This window comes from Silurus aristotelis, assembly GCF_946808225.1.
Source record: "Silurus aristotelis genome assembly, chromosome: 7".
NCBI classification, from domain to species: domain Eukaryota; kingdom Metazoa; phylum Chordata; class Actinopteri; order Siluriformes; family Siluridae; genus Silurus; species Silurus aristotelis.
Window position 1 is genome coordinate 29,007,897 of NC_139580.1, and position 22,697 is coordinate 29,030,593.

The following is a 22,697-nucleotide window of genomic DNA, read 5'->3' on the forward strand; positions in this document are numbered from 1 at the left end:
GGAAAGTTGAACCAACATTAAAGGTGCTCAACTGTGAAGAATCCGAGCAACAGGATTCTTTATTTCTGTATATTGAAGCTATTTAATAATATAAAGAGGGTAATAAAAGTGTTCGATAGTAAGATGGATAGAGAAAGAGAGAGAAAGAGAGAAGAGAAAGTTAGTGGCTTCTGACTATTGTTAGGAAGTGATCTTGTCCGAAGCGTAGCCATCAGCACTTGAAGCTATCATGCTTTGACACACACACACACACACACACACACACACACACACACACACACACATACACACACACCCTGCTGTGGCCTATTTCTGGGATCAGAGCACAGGCTTGCCTTGTCAGCAGCTCAGTACCTGCACTGTCCTGTAAAATCACTGAGACAAAAGACAGAGTGGACAGAGAGGTCCAGAGGGATTTGAAATGAAGGCAAATTGTGTGTTTTTGTGCAAATTCTACAGGAAAGAAAACACAAAAGTATAATCAGTTCATGCTGGTAACGATTGTTATGGCCGACCTTTACTCATGATGTCCAGCTTTTCTTATTAAGTCAATCTTGTAAATGTCCTTGTAACTGTTTCTGCGACTAAATAATTTTTTTTTCTACTCTGTCAGATGTTGTGGAATGAAAAAAAAATCTATTTATTATTTATTTATATATTTGAGCTTGTGCAGTTTGCTACAGATGTGGGTTGCGAGCTCTGACTAGTGCGCTCTCTGACTATCCAATCAAAGAAAGCGTTATTAATAGAGGTGTAGTAAAAGAGTAGTATACAGTATATTTTGGTGCATATTGTGAATAAGAATCCTGGGGAAAACACAGGACAGTCTTCATGATTACAGCAAAAATGATCCACTGAAGAAAGGCTTTCTGAGAATAATGTGTTTTAAGGAATTGCTTCACTGTGACGCAACACAAAGAACACCGAGAGAAACATTTTAATAACATTTTTAGATATTCACATCGATGCATCGGCAAAAAAGTTAACAATGTGATGCAGTGATTTAAAAAGTGATTTCTATAATATGTCACAAAGGAGTTCAAGTTTAAATATAACATTTGGCAGACATCTTTATCCAGAGCGACTTAAAATTACAGCACTCATAGCGATAGGGGAGAGCAGGTGAAAGTTTAGGGCTTTGCTCAGTGGCATCTTAATGGTGATAGGATTTGAACTCATAACCTTCTGAGATATTTACTGACTCATAACCTTTCTAAGATGTTAACTATTGAGCCACGTTTCCATTATAACGTCACTGTGCTAAACAGGTTTGGGAAATGTCTGTATCGCCTTACCTGAGTTAAAAATGCTAGAAAAAGTTGGTTTGTTATTATTTTCAGAAATTAATATGATAAACTGTGCCTAGAAATTAAGTCTGGACATGGATTTTAAAACTGCACAAAAATCTTTGTACTATCGAAAGGATGGATTCTCGTTTTGAAAACTAGCACTGTCACAGTGTCACTGAAGAGTGTTAGAGTGTGTGTTGTGTTGTGTGTAAATGCTGACTCATTGTTCAAGCTAATAGGCACAATGCCTTTTGTTATTTACTCTGGATTAGGGCTTCAATTGGCATGAACAGTTTTGCATGCAGGTGTCCATCAGTAAACTGTTAAAACCCTCAACACGAATGGACATTCAGTGCCACCCAGATGGGTTTCTTTTGGAGTCTGGATCCTCTCAGGGGTCTTCTCGACAGGTTTTTCCTTCACCACCATCTCCACTGGCTCAGTCATTAGGGATGAACTTGTTGTGAGTGATTTATGGTGCTTAAATGCATATTCATAATCTATTTATTTCCGTAAAGCTGATGTGCATGTATCAGGACACAAGAGTGTCTGTTGCATTTTTCTAAGGGCCACAGCTCACTCATCTCCACGTGTTTCGTTACAGGATTTGCATTGGAATGGCACACACTTCAAAGTGCAACAAAGGCAAGGCAATATTAAGTCAAGGCTTCAAACATCGGTGTGGTTGTTGTAGACCAGAGATAAAGGAAAATAACAAGCAAAAATCAAGACCAAAATGAATACTAGTGGTTTACTTTTAGGTATTATTGTGGCTCGGGAGATGTTACGAATACAAACAGCTTTTCGGACCAAATTTTATTGAGGAACAGAGAGGTATCATCTACATGTTTCATACACACAGTCTAGACATTAAGAGGCCCTAAGCAAAATCTTCATAATAAATAAAAAGCCCTTGAAACAAATATAATTTCTAACCTCTTTATTTATACAGAACCCTGAGATTTGGTGGTGTTAACTGGTGCTATTCTGACCATGTGCGTTACCACATCTGTGACAGCGAGTTAAGACAAAAAGCAAACAGGAAATTCTGCATGAAACTGGGCAAATCTGCCGCAGAGACATTTGACATGACATACGTTTGACATACGGCGATTCTGCGGCGAGTCGTTCAAAATGTTTTGAGGGTCACGCCTGCTTTAAGAGCAGAAGAACATCACTGGAAGACGACGAGAGATCAGGTAGACCTTCGACAAGCTCAACCTTGCAGAAGATGCTTGAAACGTGTCGAAAAGAAGACTTCCAGGACACATTGCAGAAGTGGCAGGAACGCCGGGAGCATTCTAGTAAACAGAACCTTTAGCAGAACTAACCCTTAGCCCGTAATATTTTATTTCTTGTCCATGCTCAAATACGTAGCTGCGATTGCTGTTTTTATTTACAATTTTTTCATCTTCAAATGGCATTTCAGTGCACATCTTCAAATGGCACTGAAAAACTTCTAATACAATCATAATCATAAATACATGAAGACGTCTCACATAGCTATATCACAAGTCGCACTTTTTTTGCGTTTAGCTTTTCGCTTGCAGCCCCAAAGAAATGCATTTGTTTTGGCGTCAGTATGCAGAAAAGCTTGTATATCAGTAGAAGAATGCTGAGGATAGAGCCCCCAGGAAGGAGGAAAAGAGATAGACTAAAGAGGATTTTTATGGATGTGGTGAGGGAAGACTTGCAGGTAGTTGGGTTGAAAGAGGCAGATGTAGAGGACGGGGGTGTGGAGACGTATGATCCGCTGTGGCGCCCCCTAATGGGAGAAGCAGATACAGAAAAGCTTCGTTCATCACCTTAAACAGACTCAATGCATTCAGATTGTGGGGACCCACATTTGACTCTGATATTAACTGGTTCCACTTCAGGTGAGTGACAGTTATTTTATATACAATGGATAAAGCGTTTAGTCTTACGCTGCCTGTCTTGATTGGTGAACTGGTGTATAGTTTTGTTATGTTTACGAAGGCCCCGCCTCTAAGCCCTAGGCGATTGCCTGCTCTGCTTATTGCTAGCTCCGGCCCTGTACACAGTAATAAGTCTGCAGTCGGCTAGCATTCAGTGCAAAATTCATAACCAGTTATAACAAATAAGTATATTAGCCATGATATTTTCTCTCAGAAGGCAAAGCAATTCAGAGCTCAATGAAACACTGAACATCATAAACTACACGTAGCTACAGATAACTGAGAGACAGCAACACACACGCAACTGTTACACAATTAGCGCCTTAGCTTCTCTTTCCTGGTGTACACAGCATTTAAATTATTTCCTGCCATACCACATTCTGAAGTGTGAATCTGCTCGTCGTTTGCTCTGAAAGCAGAAACACAACATCGGAAAGAATTAAACGCTACGGACGCTATGGCTAGTGTGTGAGCTGTACTGTATATAATGTTATATGAAGCTGATACAATGTGCAAGGTTTCCTCTAACTCATAAAGGTTAAGGGTTTTAGTGTAGTATAGCATTTGATTCATTAATAATTATGTGTGTGTCCATGTAACTGAAGCATCACAACAGAAGCATGATAGAAGTATTCAGCATTAAATACTATGAGGAATATTACCAGTGAAACGTCTCTCTCTCTCTCTCTCTCTCTCTCTCACACACACACACACACACACACACACACACACACACACACACACACACACACACACACACACACACACACTAATCAGAAAAGTGATGACTGTTACTTCATCATTATTGTAGCTCTGTGGTGAATAAAGGCGATGATGATGTGCTGCACATAATGCCAATGGAAACTTCCAAATACATAGACACACATATATATATATACACACACACACACACACACACACACACACACACACACACACACACACACACACACACTCAGTATGTGTTCTTTACATTCTAAACACAATGTACACACACAAACATTATAAATCCTGGATGATAAGCTCAAGGCCAGACACGACAAAAGCTGTTAAATGAGATTGTGTGTGTGTGTGTGTGTGTGTGTGTGTGTGTGTGTGTGTGTGTGTGTGTGTGTGTGCGCATGTGTATCATCGACAGAGGAAACAGGAGGAGGACAGTGAGAGGGATTGCCCGGTGATAGAGAAGACAAAGACAGAATGGAGGAAGAAGAGCAGACAGTGTGTGTGAGATGGAGAGGTGAATGGTGAAATGGTGAAAGGGAAAGCTTAGTTGGCTATATCTGTGTGTGTGTGCGTGTGTGTGTGTGCGTGTGTGTGTGTGCGTAACTCCACCTTCTCACTTGGTGTATGACCAGTAGAGTTTCTCCTGAGCTGTTATTTCTCTAACGGCCATAAGAATTTCAGATTTTTTTTTTTTACATCTATATGCACTCTGTTACTGCACACTCGTAGGCACACAATAGTTTAGAATGTTATAGCATTACATTTTGCATCCTTTTAAATGAGGACATGCAAAAACCAGTTCTAGCAATTGCACAAAGCTCCATGAAGATCTGCTTTATATGGGTTGGAAGATGTGCAAAAAACCTCACACCAACATTGCGACACAATGCAGGAGCAAACACAGCTGTACTTGTTTTGAGGAGGAACATTTCCATCACTCATGGAAGTTAGCTTGGCTAGCTTGTTTGCTAACACAAGACAAACATGTAGCTTATGCACACAATGCATATAAAATGAATGCAAACTGGCTCGTGGAGTAGATGTGATTATAAAAGGGCATTAATCTTCATTAATTTCTTTTAGATGGAAGGAATGAAGACTTTTTTGGACCTCAGTGATCCAGTCATTGGTTACAGCTAGAAACATGTTTGGAAGTGGAGATGTGGAGGCATGGTTCTCATGCTCAGCAGGTGAGAACTCTGGCTAAACCAGACTTCCTGGATTAGACATGTGGCAATTTACTAAAAAGCATAATAACTCCCTCACACACACACACACACACACACACACACACACACACACACACACACACACACACACACACACACTTACTCACACACACTCACATTCCTTTCAGATGACCTCTGACCCTAAATAGGCCTCCCCTACCTTCTAATGTTTACTTTCCTCCTAACAAATAGCCCAATTTATGCCTTTCTTCTGCTTCCTTCTTTTTTTATATATATCTTTTTTATTTCACTCCACCAATTGGTTCCGAGGCTAGAAAGCCTGGTGGAGTTTTTTCTTGTACTATGATCTGCTAGGATCATATTTACTTGACTTGTATAAAAGCTTGTTTGTCTATCTTAGAGCTTTTCATTATTAGTTTTTTGGACCACCGAATTCAGGTTCACCTTATCAACACTTCTACAGGCCACAAGTTTGATTCTAAGAGAAGGACCGGCCTTCTGGATGAGGTGGAGGATGTTAATATGTCTCCTTTCCCGAGTGGCACAAACTGTTCCTGAATTGTTTGTGAATTTATGAACTGGGAATAAAGCAGTTAGCATTTCCTCCTAGTGCTGGCACCAGTGTCCAGCGGTGGAAGGTGTAATAAAATATTCCACTCAAGTAAAATACTGTTAATTCAATAAAATTTTACTTAAGTACAAGTAAAGTTACCAGTCTAAAAATCTACTCTAATAAAAGTAAAAGTGCAATAGTTCAAACAAAACACACTTAAGTAATTACAGATTTTAAAACTACTCAATTGTAGTAACTCGAGTTAAGCATGATGTGTAACTTTCCACCTCTGTTAGTGTCTGTGTCTTACAGAAAACATGTTGAAAAATTCTCCATAGTTGGTATTTAATAGCTTGTAAGCCCAACCATTGCTTGTAATTGTTTCCAGTCTGTTTTCTATCTCCTGTACAGCTTTCAGATTCCCTTAGTCATACAATCCCCAATATGCACATTCTTTCTGACATACTGTATTACTTATAAATGTTTCAGCTTGCATACTTTCACATACAAATCAGGTCAGGAATCAAAACTTGACAAAAATGTCTTTTGTTTTTCCAGGGGGTAATAAACCTTATAGACAGAAATGAAGATAAAGGGATAGATAGTCAGACAGACAATAGATAGCTCTTTATTGTCATTGCATATTACAGGTACACAGCAATGAAATGCAGTTGAGCATCTACCAGAACTGCAAAAGAAGTAATAATGTTCATGAGCTGGTAAACAAGTACACTAAGAATAAAGCATACACCAATCAGGCATTACATTATGACCACATGCCTAATATTGTGTTGGTTCCCCTTTTGCTGTCAAAACAGTCGTGACCCATCGAGCATTAACAGAATTAACTTTTTCAGTAGTTTGAGCTACAGGAGCTCATCTGTTGGATCAAATCACACGGAACAGCCTTCACTCCCCATGTGCATCAATGAGCCTCAGCCGCCCCTTGACCCTGTCGCTGGTTCACCACTGTTCCTTTTTTGGAGCACTTTTGATAGACATTGAAACCCGCAGACTACACACAGCCCACGAGAGCTTTTGGAGAGGCTCTGACCCAGTCGTCTAGACGTCACAATTTGGCCCTTGTCAAACTCTCCTAAATCCTAATGCTCACCCATTTGCTTCAAACACTCTGAGGACAAAATGTTATTGAGTGTTATTCACTCTATTACTACTACTTTCTTTCGGCTGCTCCCATTAGGGGTTGCCACAGCGGATCATCCGTATTCGTGATCCGCATGTTCGATTTGGCACGTTTTTACGCTGGATGCCCTTCCCAACGCAACCCTCCCCATTTATCCGGGCTTGGGACCGGCACTAAGAGTACACTGGCTTGTGCAACCCTAATAGCTGGGTTTGGTTCCCTGACTGGGAATCGAACCCGGGCCGCGGTGGTGAGAGCGATGAATCCTAACCACTCACCGGTCATAATATTATAAGGTCATAATATTATGCCTGATTCATGTATGTGTGTGTGTATATATATATATATATATATATATATATATATATATATATATATATATATATATATATATATATATATATATATATATAGTCCACTGTAATATTCAAATGTAACAATTGCAGGATTATAGCAATGCTCAGGACCGCCAGAAACCTTCAGGACACCGGAAACCTTAAAACTAGTAGCACTGTTTCAGCCTATTAAGTTATAAATGCACTGGACTGTGTTATCAGAGTAGCACACTTAATGCACTTATAATAAAGAGCAGCATCTGATATTAGTGGAGCACATCGACATATCAGATCAGCTGCAAGGATCAAGACTTTATTAAGTAGTGTAGCTTCTGAAGAACTATAGCAGGAGCTATGATCCACACTCTATTAAACTCAAACTCAGGCCACGTCCACACTAATATATTTCCGTTTAAAAACGCATATTTTTCTCTCCATTTTGGTCTTCTGTCCACACTGAGGCGGCGTTTTCAGTCAACAAGGACTTTTTGAAAACGCTCTCAAAAACGATGATTTTAAATCATTATAGCAAGTTTCAATGAGCCGGAAAGTAAATAAAAGCCAGACGGAAATGATGCAGGTCGAAGCATCTTAGCTTTCGCTCATACACAGTACAGGGACGGAAATGTTTTCAAACATTTTTGGGAAACGATTACACGAATACGAAGTGTTTTTAGACACTGTTTTCAAATTTATCAGGATTAGTGTAGACGTAGCCTGAGACAGAAAACATTTCACACACATTTACATTTGTTGTTAAATGCAGATGCGTTCATCCAGAGTGACCTACAAGTCAAGCAAAATCTAATCAAAATAGAAAACTGTTAACGTGCAGCAAGGTTCTGGAAGCAAGGTAATAGATAAAGACTTGTATTTTCATCAACAGGTCCACAAAAAAGTATTGATGTGATGTAATACATGATCCATTGAAGTAGAAAACTCTACATATTATCATACAATATATGGACAAAAAATTGTGGAAAACTTAGCATGAGATTAGTATGAGATTACATCCTTTTTGCTGTTATACTAACCTCCCCCTTTTATTGGAAGAATGTCCACTACATTTTGTAGTGCGCTTCTAGAGATCTGGGGGATGGTATCTCAGTGGTTAAGGCTGTGGACTTTAGATCGGAAGGTCATAAGTTCAAATTGCATCCCCACCAAGCTGCCACTGCTGGGCCCTTGAGCAAGGCCCTTAGTTTTTAAGTTGAGTTGTTAAGTCGCTCTGGATAAGGGCGTCTGCCAAATGCCATGAATGGAGTTAGTAAAATCGTGTACTGATGTACATCGAGTACCGAGGTATCGAGGCCTGGGGTCTTGCTGGCATATAATTGTTTATTTTTTTCGTAGTTTTTAACATTTTTCAAATCATTCTTAATATTTGCAAACCAGTAAGCTCATTTCTCAAAACAATTTGTACAAACAGCACAACACAATGGATTTCTTGTCAAAGTCGGTACTTTTCACAAAATCCTTAGTTCATCTCTCAAAAGTAAGTATTTGTGTCACTGAACATCTTATTGCCAAAATGTTTAGTCATGTTGTCAGTATAACGCAGCACAACTTTAGTATTTCCTGATATTACAGTGATTAAAAATGCACAAAGTTTAATTTCTTTTGTGTGGCAGATATGAATTTCGACAGTACAAATGTATTTATTTGATTGAATATTTGATTGATATTGATTGTAAGAGATCTGAAAGGATTCACACTTTTCTGTACTTTACTAGTGTTTGTTTGTATCTCGGTTGTTCATCCATTTGCTGTCTGTCATCAAATGAAGGTTCATCCACACAATTTGTCAATTTGTCACATTTAGAAAAAAGAATTTAATAGAAATTTTAGATGACAGATGATGTCAACTGGTTTAACCATTTTGCATTCAATGACATACAATGAACTGATTACGAGATGTTTTGCGGTTAAAACTGTTCGGATGAATCCAGTATAATATATAATGATCAACATGATATAAACAATTAATAATGTAGGAAACAGACGACTGTTGGACACAATCAATTAAATAAATGTACAAAAGCGTTCGCAATTTGATCAAAACAACAAGAAATGTTCTTATGATGAGCACAAGTGACTAAATGATGTGGAGGTTGAACAGGTAGTTTTGAGAATTTAATTTCTGATTGGACAAACGCTCCAAAGCCACTGAGAAAAACTGTAATTCACCCCTAAGGTGTTTAATAAGGTTGGGGATCTGTAGCAGGAGATCTCCAACTCCAACCCATGTAAGGCCATGGAGCTGGCTTTGTGGACAGGGACATTGTAATGCTGAAACAGGTTAAGGGATAATTTCATTCTCCATCCAAAGACATCATATACAATTTGGTGCCCTGAGGTTTGTGTTTGCTGAAGAACCACCTACCAGAGGTGGCAAAAGTACACACATCCTTTACTTAAGTAGAAGTACAGATACTCATGTTTTAAAATACTCGGGTAAAAGTTGAAGTACTGATTAAACTTTTTTACTTAAGTGAAAGTAAAGAAGTCTTGGCTCTGACATGTACTTAAGTAAAAAGTAGTTATTACTTTTACCTGTTTTAGCTGGTTACTGGACCTCGCTAGTTAGTTAGTTAGTGATAGCCTAGTGGGTTAATGTCAGGGTCCCCACAAGATGAGTTTGAGAGTTTGATTCCTGGTTGCTGTGTTGGTAAATAAAACTTCTGGACGTTGTCCCCTCTGAAAACATTTCAATTCTGTCCTTTCTGTGTTGGATTAATTTCTTCATTTCCCGGTCTTTAAAGAAAGATAACTCCACCAAAAAAAATGCACTTCTGTAGTAGCTCAGTGGGTTAAGGCTTGTGCCTGAACATGGTCCTTAATATAGTCCATGCTGGTGATAAGGTTTTAAAGCCAGTCCTACATGCCTTCTTTCTTACTGCGCTGGCATGAAACAAAGTATGAACCCTCCAAAAAGCACACATGCTTTTCAGCAGCGGTCGCTCAGTGGTTTAAGGCTTGTGCCTCATCTAAACATGCTTCCAAGTCTGATCTCTTCCATGGTTCAGTGGGTTAAGGCTGGTGCCTCACTGATGGTGAGGCTCAGGGTTTGAATCCTGCTTTCTGCCTGCTAGTTGCGATGTAGGTTATGTTCTTGCTTCCTAAATCTTTCTTTAGCTTTATATTCTTGTGTTGATGGGTTAAAGGTAGATAGACCTGCCCTAAGGAACCTTCCTTGCCTGTCTTCCCTGATGGTTCAGTGAGTTAAATCAGGTTTCTTGCTTTTGGTGGGGTTCAGGGTTCGAATCCTGCTTTCTGTCTGCCAGTCACGATCAGGATTCACTTTTTTATTTTTGTTTTTAATGGGTTGAAAAGAAAGATAGACCTGCTCTAAATATCCTCACCAATGGTTCAACGGGTTAAGGTCGGTATCTTGCTGGTGGTGGGGATCAGGGTTCGAATCCTGCTTTCTTCCTGTTATTTACAATGTGGGTTCAACTTGTGCTACTTACATCTGTATTCACTTCCTACATCTTACTTTTATCCTTAAATTCTTGTGTTGATGGTTTGAAAAGAATGATAGATCTGCTCTAATCACGCTTCCCATCCTTTTTTCTGATGGCTTAGTGGGTTAAGGCTGGTACTTTGCTAATGTTGGTGGTCAGGGTTCAAACCTGGCTTTCTGTCTGCTAGTCATGAGGTAGGTTAAATTCCTGATTCCTACATCTTCATATTCTTGTTTTGATGGGTTAAAAAGAAAGATAGACCTGCTCTAAACAAGCTTCCCAGCTTGTCCTTCCTGATAGTTCAGTGGGTTAATGCTGGTGCCTTGCTAATGGTGTGAATCAGGGTTCGAATCCTGCTTTGTCCCTGCTAGACACGTCATGGGTTTGCTTCCTATGTCTGTCTTTAGCATTATATTTGTGTTGATGGTTTGAAAGAAAAGATAGACCTGCTCTAAACAATTATTGCAGCCGGTCCTTCCCAATGGATCAGTGGGTTAAGACTGGTATTTCGCTGTTGGTGGGGTTCAGGGTTCGAATCCTGCTTTCTGTGTTTCTGTCTGTTCTAAATTTCTTGCTTTAAAGCCTAAAACAATGATAAACCCCCCAAAAAAAACAGGCATGTTGTGGGACTTGATGGCTTTGTGATAAAAGCCTTGCCTCTGCGCTCAGAGGTTGCTGGTTCGAATCTGGCTTGTCCCCGCACTGGGTAAGCTGTGTGGAAAGAAGTGTCTGGTGAGCAATGAGGTAGTTGACTGTAAACAAAGCCTGTGAAGACCTACTACTTCACAGCCTCAAAAAAAGTTAGGGTGAGAGGTTTTTGACTGACTTTTTCCCTATATGCAAAACTAAGTCAATAATTTTTTGGACATTTTTGCTTCATAACCCCCTGTTTTCAGCTACTCAGACACCAGGGGGGCAGATGCTCGGATATTGCTCCCCTGCTTCAGGATACGCCCTCCGAAACCACATCCAACCTTCCACGCAGCCATTTCTGACACCTTCCTCACTACAGCCACCGGAACCTTCCACACTCTTAACTTCAAATCAAATCAAATCAAATCAAATTTTATTCATTACATACACATACATACAGGGTACGACATGTAGTGAAATGTTTTGTACGATGGTCCGGCATGAGGGAATAGGATGGGGGAAAGAAAAGGAGGCAGATAAATAACTATAAGGTAAAGAAAAACTATTAAAATAAAATAAATAAATAAAATAAGTAAAAGAATATAGGTATAAAGATATATAGATATATAAAAGGATAATGTATGAGCAGATATACATATAGACAGTAAACAATGTGTAGTGAAAAAAGTAAACAAAATAAAAATAAAAATGTAAACAATATGTAAACAATAGGCAATCTATGTCCATAAAGTGTCCGTGTGCGGTATGGTGTGGTGTAAAGGTCCGTAAAGTGTCCATGTGCAATATGGTGCAATATGGTCCATGTGGTATGAATATAAAATAAAAAGCGCACTGTGCTGTGCAAGTCCAGAGTTTAAAGTGTCGTGGTGCGAACGGTGAGATATGTTTTAAAGTGACGTGGTGCGAAGGTGAATATATGTACAGAGAAGTGTGATGATGATGGTGGAGAGAGTGGGCCAGTTCTAGATCCTGGGTGTTTTCTGGTTTAAACACCGGATGGCCTGCGGGAAGAAGCTCCTCCTCATTCTCTCTGTGTTCGCTTTCAGGGAGCGGAAGCGTTTTCCTGAACGCAACAGAGAAAAGAGTCCATTGTTGGGATGGCTGAGGTCCTTCATAATCTTCCTGGCTCTGGTCCTGCACCGCGTGCTATAGATGTCCTGCAGGTTAGGGAGCTCAGTGTGGATGGTACGTTCAGCTGAACGCACCACCCTCTGGAGGGCTCGTCTGTCCTGCATGGTGCTGTTCCCAAACTAGGAAGTGATGCTGCCCGTCAGGACGCTCTCAATGGTGCAAGTGTAGAAAGTCTTAAGCACCTGAGAGGGTAGTTTAAAGTCCCTTAAGCGTCTCAGATGGTACAGACGCTGCCAGGCCTTCTTCACCAGGGTGTTGGTGTGACAGGACCAAGACAGATCCTGTGTGATGTTAACACCAAGGTACCGGAAACTGTCCACTCTCTCCACTGGGGTCCCGCTGATGTTTATAGGTTGGTATGCCCGCTCCCGCTTTGTGCTGAAGTCCACGATCAACTCCTTAGTCTTGCTGACGTTCAGGAGAAGGTTGTTCTCCTGGCACCATCTCTCCAGGTTTTTAACCTCCTGTAGGTAGGCCGTCTCGTCGTTGTTGGAGATCAGACCCACCACAACAGTGTCGTCAGCAAACTTGATGATGGTGGTGGAGTTGGATGTGGCCACACAGTCAGGGGGCTCAGAACACAACCCTGGGGGGCGCCAGTGCTGAGGGTGAGGGTGGATGAGGTGTGTTTTCCCACCCGTACGGCTTGTGGTCTGTCTGTCAGGAAGTTAGAGATCCATTGACACAGCGGCTGGCTGAGTCCCAGGACCTCCAACTTAGAGGTGAGTGTGGAGGGAATTATGGTGTTAAACGCTGAACTGTAGTCCACGAACAACATTTTTGCATAGTTCCCATTTCTTTGGTCCAGGTGGCTCATCGTGGTGTGGAGAAGATGAGCAATGGCGTCCTCAGTAGAGCGGTTCTGACGGTACGCAAACTGTAGTGGGTCCAGTGTGTCTGGTAGTGATGCAGTGATGAAGTCTCTGACCAGTCTCTCGAAGCACTTCATCACTACTGAGGTCAAGGCTACAGGGTGGTAGTCATTAAGGCAGGCGGGCTGGGGTTTCTTCGGGACAGGAACAATGGTGGACTGTTTGAAACATGAGGGGACAACAGACTGTTCCAGTGAGAGGTTGAATATCTCGGTGAACACCGGTGCTAACTGGTCAGCGCAGGCTTTCAGAACCCGGCCTGTGATGCCATCTGGTCCTGCTGCCTTCCTGGTATTCACTCTCTTGAAAGCCCTCCTCACGTCATGCTCCGAAATGGTGAACGTGTTTACCTCTCCGGCTCTCTCGGCGTGCACGCTGGTTGTGTCGCTAGCGTGGTTAGCTGCAGCCTCGAAACGAGCGTAAAAGGTATTTAGCTCGTCTGCCAGAGAAGCGTCCGCATTCACCATTTCAGAAGATGGTGTTTTATAGTCCGTTATTGTTCTTAGTCCCTGCCACAGGTTCCTAGAGCCACCATGTTGAAACTGTGACTCTAGTTTCCTCCCGTAGCGCCGCTTTGCTTCCTTCACCGCTCTGCGAACACTGTAAGACGCAGCCTTGTACTCGTCCATGTCCCCGGTGGCGAGCCCCGTGTTGTAGACAGCGGAGCGGGATCTCAGAGCGTCGCGGATAGTTTTATCCACCCACGGCTTCTGGTTGGGAAACGTTCTGATAGTGGTTTTCTGCACTGTATCATCAGCTAGTTTCCCGATGAATCCCACAACCGCTTCCGTAAACATGTTGACGTCATCAGAGCTGCGCCGGAACATGTCCCAGTCTGCGTCATCCAAAGCGTCCTGCAGAGCGGCCACCGATTGGTCAGTCCAGCGCGCGACCTCCCTCTGAACCGGAGCTTCCTGTTTCAGCCTTTGTTTGTAAACAGGCATGAGGAAGATGGCGGCATGGTCCGATTTCCCAAACGGTGGACGTGATTGTGCCTTGTAGCTGTTCTTGAATGGCGTGTAACAGTGGTCCAGTGTTCTTTCGCCCCTGGTAGGGCAGGTGATGTGCTGGTGAAAGTTTGGTAGTGCGCGCTTGAGGTTGGCACTGTTGAAATCTCCGACCACAATGAGCGCAGTTCTCTCTGGAACTTGACCCTTGCCCTGAGGTCATCGAGCTTGTTCTCCAGTGACTGGACGTTGGCTAACAGGATACTAGGTAAGGGAGCGCGGTGTGCGCGTGCCCTCAGCCTGTTCCTGACGCCGGCTCGTTTCCCTCGCGGACGCCGGTACGGGTCGCGTCCTTTGTTCACCCTCAGGATCTCGCTCGGCCAGCATGGGTCCGGGTTTAAAAACGGCGAAAGGTGAGTGCATTGTACACCAATAGATATAAGAGTGTCTCTGTCATATCTAATGATGTCCATCTTGTGTAGATGGAAGTGTAACTACTTAAATAAAAGTATAAAATAAACAAAAAAAGAGAAAACGTAGCCGGAGCAGTCGTGACGGCAGCCGACCTCACTGGCGCCATCTTGAATTTTTATTTTATTTTTTTTTTTACTTTGAGCCCTGGCTGGGGTTTGAACCAGCAACCTCTTAACTCTGAGGTAAAGCGCTTCCAAATGAGCCACAGGATCTCCTGCAAGAACATGATTTTTAGGACCTTTTCTGGTTCTTTTTAAAAACTTTTTAAACAATTTAAAGGAAATCTAAGAGGTAGGAATCGAACCGGGTGAGTCAGAGAGCAGCAACCACTTCACTGACCATTACACCAACACAGGAGAGGTAAACAATCCTTTGCTTATTGGACTCTTGGCTTTTCTATAGTTAGGAGACCAGCGTTTTCTCTTAGATCATGATTGTAGAGGGTCAAAACTTCTCCTTCCTGTACATTCTCTCAGTAACTCAAAGTCTATGAGAAGTGACTCAGGTACAAGAACCACATCTCCAACACCTGCACCACTGATATACCATGATTTCCAGCAACCAATTCTAATAATCTTTCATTGTTCTGTTTTTAAAAACTTCTTATAATGTTCAATATGAAACTAGAGGTAAGAATCGAACCAGGAAAGTCTTTCATCATAGATCACTAATGGCATTACTTCAAAACTCAAAACTTTGTTAGACATGTAAATAAGCAGGAAAGACAGAGACAAAGACAAAGAGACACAGACACAGCTTTAGAAAGAGTGAGAAACAAATAGAGAGACAGCAAGAGAGAGACATATACAGTGAGACAGAGACATTTACTAAAAGAGACAAAGAGACAATTAGACAGAGAAAATAGAGAGACAAAGATAGCGAGATATAGCCACTTCCTGTTGGAAGTGTTTATCCCGAGCGACTCTTAATGATCTCATTTACTAAATTAGCAGTAGTGAGTTAAGTGCTTGCTCAGGTGCCCAAAACCGGCAGCTTGGAGTTGTTAAACATGTATCATATTTACAGCATGTGATATATATGTAAGCGTATGTACAGTGATTACATATAAAGGGTATATCAGTGCAGAGACGTGTGGACATCATTAAGAGCCTTTGCTATGTTTCCACACGGACAGTTAATGAGGTGATACCGGAGAGACTGCACCTCTTCAAGTCAAGTCAGGAAGCTTTTATATATATATATATAAAATTATAGACATTTTACAGATTTAAATGATGTATTGTTTTTATCTGTACGATCAATAAAGACAGTAATTTAAGTTTGTGTCACCATTATGAGGGAAAATCCCACAAAACGCCACCCAGAGGGTTAATTGTGAGAATCATGGCGGATTTTGGTGTTTGATTTGAGACTCAGAAATAAAACAAAAGTTTAATGATTAAAAATATTTTTATCTGGAGTTAATTTATTTATTTATTTATATGATGATCAGGAATGTGTCTGTTCTCAGTCATGTTTACATCACTGACTCCCTCTGTCTCATCCACATTAACCCCAAACTTCTTACTGCCTTCTGTGGTGAGTGAGAGTCCGTAATTTATACACCAGTGGATTGAACGCGTAATGACAGGAAATCGGTTGTTCGGCTGAAATCGGCACGCAGTGAAATAAAATAATAATATTTCACCAAATCAATGGATTAAAACTAAAGTAACGAGTCTGTTTTGAAAATGTAAGAAGTAAAAAGTACAGATATTTGTGTAAAAATGTAATGAGTAAAAGTAAAAAGTTGTCTGAAAAATAAATAGTGGAGTAAAGTACTGATACCAGAAAAATCTACTTAAGTACAGTAACGAAGTATTTGTACTTCGTTACTTCCCACCTCTGCCACCTACGGCTGAAAAAGTCAGGTCGATATATCGTGCATGCTCTCTACCTCAGTGTCTCAGCAATTGTGTCTCAATGTGTTCTATACTCACTAGATAGGTGAGAGGATCGAATATCTAGATATGTCTCCTTAATCACTTTTATAGATACGAGAAAATATTGATTACAAGACACACCTAGAATCAAGAAAGTCTGTAAAAGCTCCTATGCCATTCATTTGCAATGTATTTTATATTATTTTTTAAATTCTATATATATATACATACAATACCAGTCCAAAGTCTGGACACACCTTCTCCTTCAGTGGTTTTTATTTCTTTATTTTAATCATTTTCAACTTTAAACATTAATATTGAAGAAATCCAAACTATGAAAGAACACGTATGGAATTTTGTAGTAAACAAAAAAACATCTTAAATAACCCAGAATATGTTTTATTTTTCTAAACAGCTCTATTAATCTTTAATGACAGATTGGTTTAACTGGCAGAACTTACTGCATTCTATCATCAGATTCACAAGGTAGTCACCTGGAATGGTTTTCAGGTCAGAGGTGCGCCTCGTCAAGAGTTCATTTATGATCAGTTGTCTTGTGACAGTACAGAGGCAATAGAACTATTAGAGCTACTACAACTACTTTACAAATCCATATTATGGCAAGAATTATGGTAGGAAGGTTGTTCTTTCAGTGGTTAAGGCATTTGGATCGGAAGGTCATATGTTTAAATCCCAGTACCACCAAGCTGCTACTGCTGGGCCCTTGAGCAAGGCCCTTAATCCTCAACTGCTCAGTTGTAAGGCGCTCTGGATAAGGGCATCTGCTAAATGCCATAAATGTAAGAAACACTCAGTTAAAAGTAAAGAGAAAAAAGACAGTGAAGATAAAGCAGCCAAAAAGCACTTAACACCTCTGGGAACTCCTCAAGAATGCTGGAAAGCCATTCCAGGTGACTACCAGGAGTGAATGCAAAGCTGTAAAACACGTTTTTGTTCCATATTTGTTCTGTCATAAATTCGATATCTGCAGGATTAATACACTGCGTTGAGAACATTTTTAATGTCACGTTTTGTTTTGTTGGCCTGCTGAGTTGGCATGCACTACCTTTTATATTTATTGCAACATTGGCAAGGGGCTTCTCCGAAATAAGGGTGTTTTTTTAGCCGAATGCAAAAATATGAAATGTAACTTTATTAGCACTTTATGCAGAAATATCACTTGAATGTGTATGTCTACAGTGTAAAGATTGCGAACAATAGAATACTGGTGTTTTCCAGCTACCATTCAATTACCTTTACTGAACCTATTGCCAGACATACTGTGCAGTATATCCAGGTATTTGCAGTTCAAATGCAGCCATTGCTTTAAGTATTGTAGAGATGAGTCACTGTTCGTCCAAAGCCAGTTTTCCGCAACTGGAGTCTGGTTTGGATCAGCTCAGCTCTTGTTTCCGTACAACCGACTAAAATGAACTGCACCTACAGTTCTCCTGTTTAATGCTGTAATCCTGTGGCTTTTTTTTTCTAAGCTTATTTACTTAGTTGAATGAACATTTGGTTTTCAGGAAGATTCCAAAGAATATCAACATACCTTACACACATGTCATCCATTACTGCATAGATTGTAAACAAAATACTTAACATGACCTAATTCATCCAACAGAAAGTAAATTCTGTGCCATTTATACAGCATGTGCTAAATACAGTATAAATACTTCGGTCCCGAACTCGAAAGTTCTGCTGCATTACACACAGATCCTACTGAGCGTTCCTCTCAAAGTTCCTTGCTCATACCATCTCAGGAAGTTTGCCTTTGCCATTAGGGATATTTATTAGGGATATTAGGGATAAACTTACAGGGGTGAATACTGTATATTAAATAAAGTGGTTAAAATGGATATTTATAACTTATTTATATCTCTAGTGCTTTTTGGGACAATGTCCAGTGCTCTACAAATCAAATTGAATTTAACTGTGACTTTAATGGGTTACAATCACTGCCTATAATCGTTTCCAGTCCAATCTCCTGAACAGCTTTCAGATTCCCTTAGTCATCCAATTCTTTGCCTTTTACACAGCAAGGTGCAAAAATTCTGCTTTAGTCCCAAACTTAATATTTATCCAAGTTGTGTAGAGGAATTGGACCTTTTAAGGCGTTTGAAATATCGGGGCTGATTGTGAAAGCTGACGCTAGAATTGAGGTTTAGTGCTGAGAGAGAAAATATATATTATATATACTGTATATATCAGGGGAGTTACAGTACACAAGATTCACGCTTTGGTATGTACCTCAGTTTTTAAATCACAGTTCGGTTTAAGGTTCATATATATATATTTCTTTTCTTCTTTCAGCTTCTCCCATTAGGGGTCACCACAGCAGATCATCCGTCTCCATACCCCCCTGTCCTCTACATCTGCCTCTTTCACACCAACTACCTGCATGTCTTCCCTCACCACATCCATAAACCTCCTCCTTGGTCTTCCTCTTTTCCTTCTTTCTGGTGGCTCCATCCTCAGCATTCTCCTACTTATATACCCCAAGTCCCTCCTCTGCACATGTCCAAACCATCTCAATCTCACCTCCCTCACCTTGTCTCCAAAACGTCCTACATGCGCTGTCCCTCTAATAATATATATATATATATATATATATAAAATAGTGCAGCTACCGATGAAAATGAGATACAATTTACCCCTATTAGGATGCAGTGCGAACTGATTTTGATTCGATTCAAGACAATACGATGTAATGGAATAAATACGATGCTCTGAAATTCAATACGGTACAGATCACTATTATTTCTTCCGTCCAGACAGACATCATCAATTTACTTTTGGCTTTTAACCCATGGCTTTTTCACAAACACGTTTTTGTAATGCAAGACAAAAAGATAATAAAAATAGATGTCTTTAGGAAGATGCAGCTCTACCTCTGCCATGTTAATCTGTATTTTTTTTACGTGTCTCAGGACACGTCTCGGTCTCCATTGTGTTGTGATACGTCATATTCACGTAGCAGCGGCGGTGCTGAGAGAAGACGCTTGAGAAACAATTAATCTATAGATTAGAAATCAATCTACATATCAAATATTGGTCACAAATTATTGGTAATATTACACAATATTAGAAATAATATGAGTAATATTTTTTACCAATGCAAATATGTTAAAAAATAATGCACAACGATACAAATGCCAATTTGTGGTAAGTATAGAAAGTGGAAAGATTTCCGGGTTTCCAAATAAGTCAATTACCAAACACAAAATAGAAAAATACAAGCCACTTAATTTCAGAGAATGAGGTTTCTCATAAGTAACACACTTGCTGCATTCTTCATCCTCCCACTGATCTTCCCCTTTTCTACAACTGCCCACAAGTGTTAGGCAAATATGATTAACAAACTTCCTGTCCAGGCTGGGTACAGATGAGATGCTGTAAAATATGGTCTGAGGCACACTATTAAACTAGAAATGTGTCAGTTGCGAACACAAACGTTTCCCTTTTGTTAGTGTAGCATAAAGCAGTAATTGTGTGATTTGTGTTACACTGATTAGATGATTGAGGAGCTCAGCTCGAGAGTTACATACACAAGATCATAAAGATTCTCTCTGTTTATTGACGAGACGATCCATTAGGACTATGAGGATAGCAAGCATTGATTGGGACCCTTGCCAGAGTGTGTGTGTGTGTGTGTGTGTGTGTCTGTGTGTGTGTGTGTGTGTGTGTGTGTGTGTGTGTGTGTGTGTGTGTGTGTGTGTGAGACCATGAAAATGATTGGTATACTGGTATTTCCTATACAACCTTTTATGGCCTTAGAAGTGAGACTAACACATAGTCATGATATCACATTTCAGCTGTGACCTTTCACCTCCTTCACTCACACTCACACACACACACACACACACACACACACACACACACACACACACACACAGGCTCAGTAAGACAGAGACAGACATTCTATGTGCAGATAGATGGAATAGAGCCACCCAGTGTGTCTGAGTGCTGAATAAGACGCAAACATGTTCAGCACTCAGACAAAACCAACACACACCACACACACACACACACACACACCAGACATCAACAGCTGAGTGTGTGACTAAAATCACCGGCATGATGATGAGCCCACAATCACTGAGGCCTAAGTGGAGGAGAGGAAAGATGGAAAGATCTCTGTGGAAAACCTGCTAAGAATTGAGGAATGGTTCTTACTCTTACACACACACACACACACACACACACACACACACACACAAATCCTTTAAACATCTGACAATGAAGCTAAACACATTTTCATTGTTAGATTCAGGAGCAATGTAAATAAAATGCTCAAAAAAGCTGTCAACCTGGTGCCTCTCTCACATACATACACACACACACACACACACACACACACACACACACACACACACACACACACATACACATATACACAATCTCTCTCTCTCTCTCTCTCTCTCTCTCTCTCTCTCTCTCCCTCTCATTTACACACACTCTCTCCCTCTCACTCATTTACACACTTTATCTTACACACATACTGTGTGTGTGTGTGTGTGTGTGTGTGTGTGTGTGTGTGTGTGTGTGTGTGTGTGTGTGTGTGTGTGAAACGCAACATATCGCAAAGCTCGAGCAACTGCAGTCAGTCTTTCCTCTTATAATAAAGCCATCACGGGGCAGCTTCAGCTTCCAGAAGCCTTAACCACATGGAGAAGAAGAACATGCGAGAACCTCTGGAGGTGTACCTGAGGAGCCCGGGCAGAGCCATGGAGCCGGAGCTGGAGCCCAGCAGACCGCGCTTTCCGCTCAGCAGCTTCTCCACCACCAGCACGTTCCCGGTGCGCGCCGCCTCCAGGAGCTCCTGCTCCTTCCCCATCCCGACGCGAGGCGGGCTGAGCTCCCACAACCGAACCGGGGGCAGGCGAGAGGGCAGAGGCGCAGAGAGGGGAAACCAGGGTTTGTGGGACGGGTTGTGTGTTGGGGTCCGAGTCCAACAGCGACGGCTTGGGTCCGAATTTACCACACCATCTTTATCCTCACCATCACCATCATCCTCACCATCACCATCCTCATCCTCTCGGTCCGGTTCAGAGCGGAGACCCGGACGAAAGGACGCTCGTGTTCCGGTGAGTTCACGCTCGCGCGCTGGTACCGTGATCCGAACCGGGCCCGGCTGCCTGCCGTGTACCGTTATTCGGACCCTCCCGGAGCGCAACAGAGGCAACAGTAGCGGATTCTTTTGTCGATCACGGACTCACGTCAACACACACGCGCGCGCACACACACACACACACACACACACACACACGCTCGGAGGCACGCGCATTGTGAACATGCGCTGTTCTGCGATCAGTGTGTCCCGTCCCGTTGGAGGAGCATCTCTGAGATCTGCGTGTGTGTGTGTGTGTGTGTGTGTGTGTGTGTGTGTGTGTGTAAGCTCCGGTTGGGCGTGGAAGTGAGGGACAGTCAGATCAGATCAGAAGGTTCGGTGGTTTCACTGTGATGGCGCTCGGGCGCGGATATTTCGTGGTTCGATTGTTCGACTATTCGGTTGTTTCTGTCCCACATTCGCTTCTGAAACTTTTCGGCCGTTTCACCGCTCTGGATGCGACAGAGAGGAACAATGGGGGAATCTGCGCATTTTACGCACACTGAGCGCTTCAAGGGTTAAGCTGATGAAATACCGCGAGAGAAAGGGCGAACGCGCGCGCGCGCACGCACATACACACACACACACACACACACAGACCGAGCAGTGTGAATTTGTCTTGGCTCTGCTTCCACCTCACTGTTATGAGCACAGAGCATCACTTCCTGTACCGCTCAGGGCTGCTCTCCTCCGGGAGATTAGAGAGAGAGAGAGAGAGAGAGAGAGAGAGAGAGAGAGAGAGAGAGAGAGAGAGGGAAAGAAAGAAAGAGTGAGAAAAGACAGAAAAAAAGGAAAGAATGAATGAAAGAGAGAAACGAGAGAGGGAAAAGAAAGAAAGAAAGAAAGAAAGAAAGAAAGAAAGAAAGAAAGAAAGAAAGAAAGAAAGAAAGAAAGAAAAAGAGTGGGGAAAAGACAGGAAAAAAGGAAATAAAGAATGAAAGAGAAAAATAGAAAATAAAAAGAAAGTGAGAGAGAGGATAAAGAGACAGAGAGAGAAAGAGGAGAGAGAGAG

The 22,697-nt window shown here is 41.4% G+C and overlaps 1 protein-coding gene across 4 annotated transcripts in view; it reads right to left on the minus strand.

The window, feature by feature from the left end:
* The window catches only part of anks1b (ankyrin repeat and sterile alpha motif domain containing 1B), a 251,294-nt gene extending 228,981 nt beyond the window's left edge, over positions 1-22,313 (minus strand). The window contains exon 1 of one of the 4 annotated variants that reach the window (XM_083546162.1): positions 21,282-22,313. In XM_083546162.1, the coding sequence (XP_083402288.1) occupies positions 21,282-21,412 (131 nt within the window). In that variant the 5' untranslated portion in view covers positions 21,413-22,313. The remainder of the gene's footprint in view (positions 1-21,281) is intronic. The other 3 variants (XM_083546165.1, XM_083546166.1, XM_083546167.1) reach the window with 3 other exon arrangements.
* Positions 22,314-22,697: the final 384 nt, after the last annotated feature.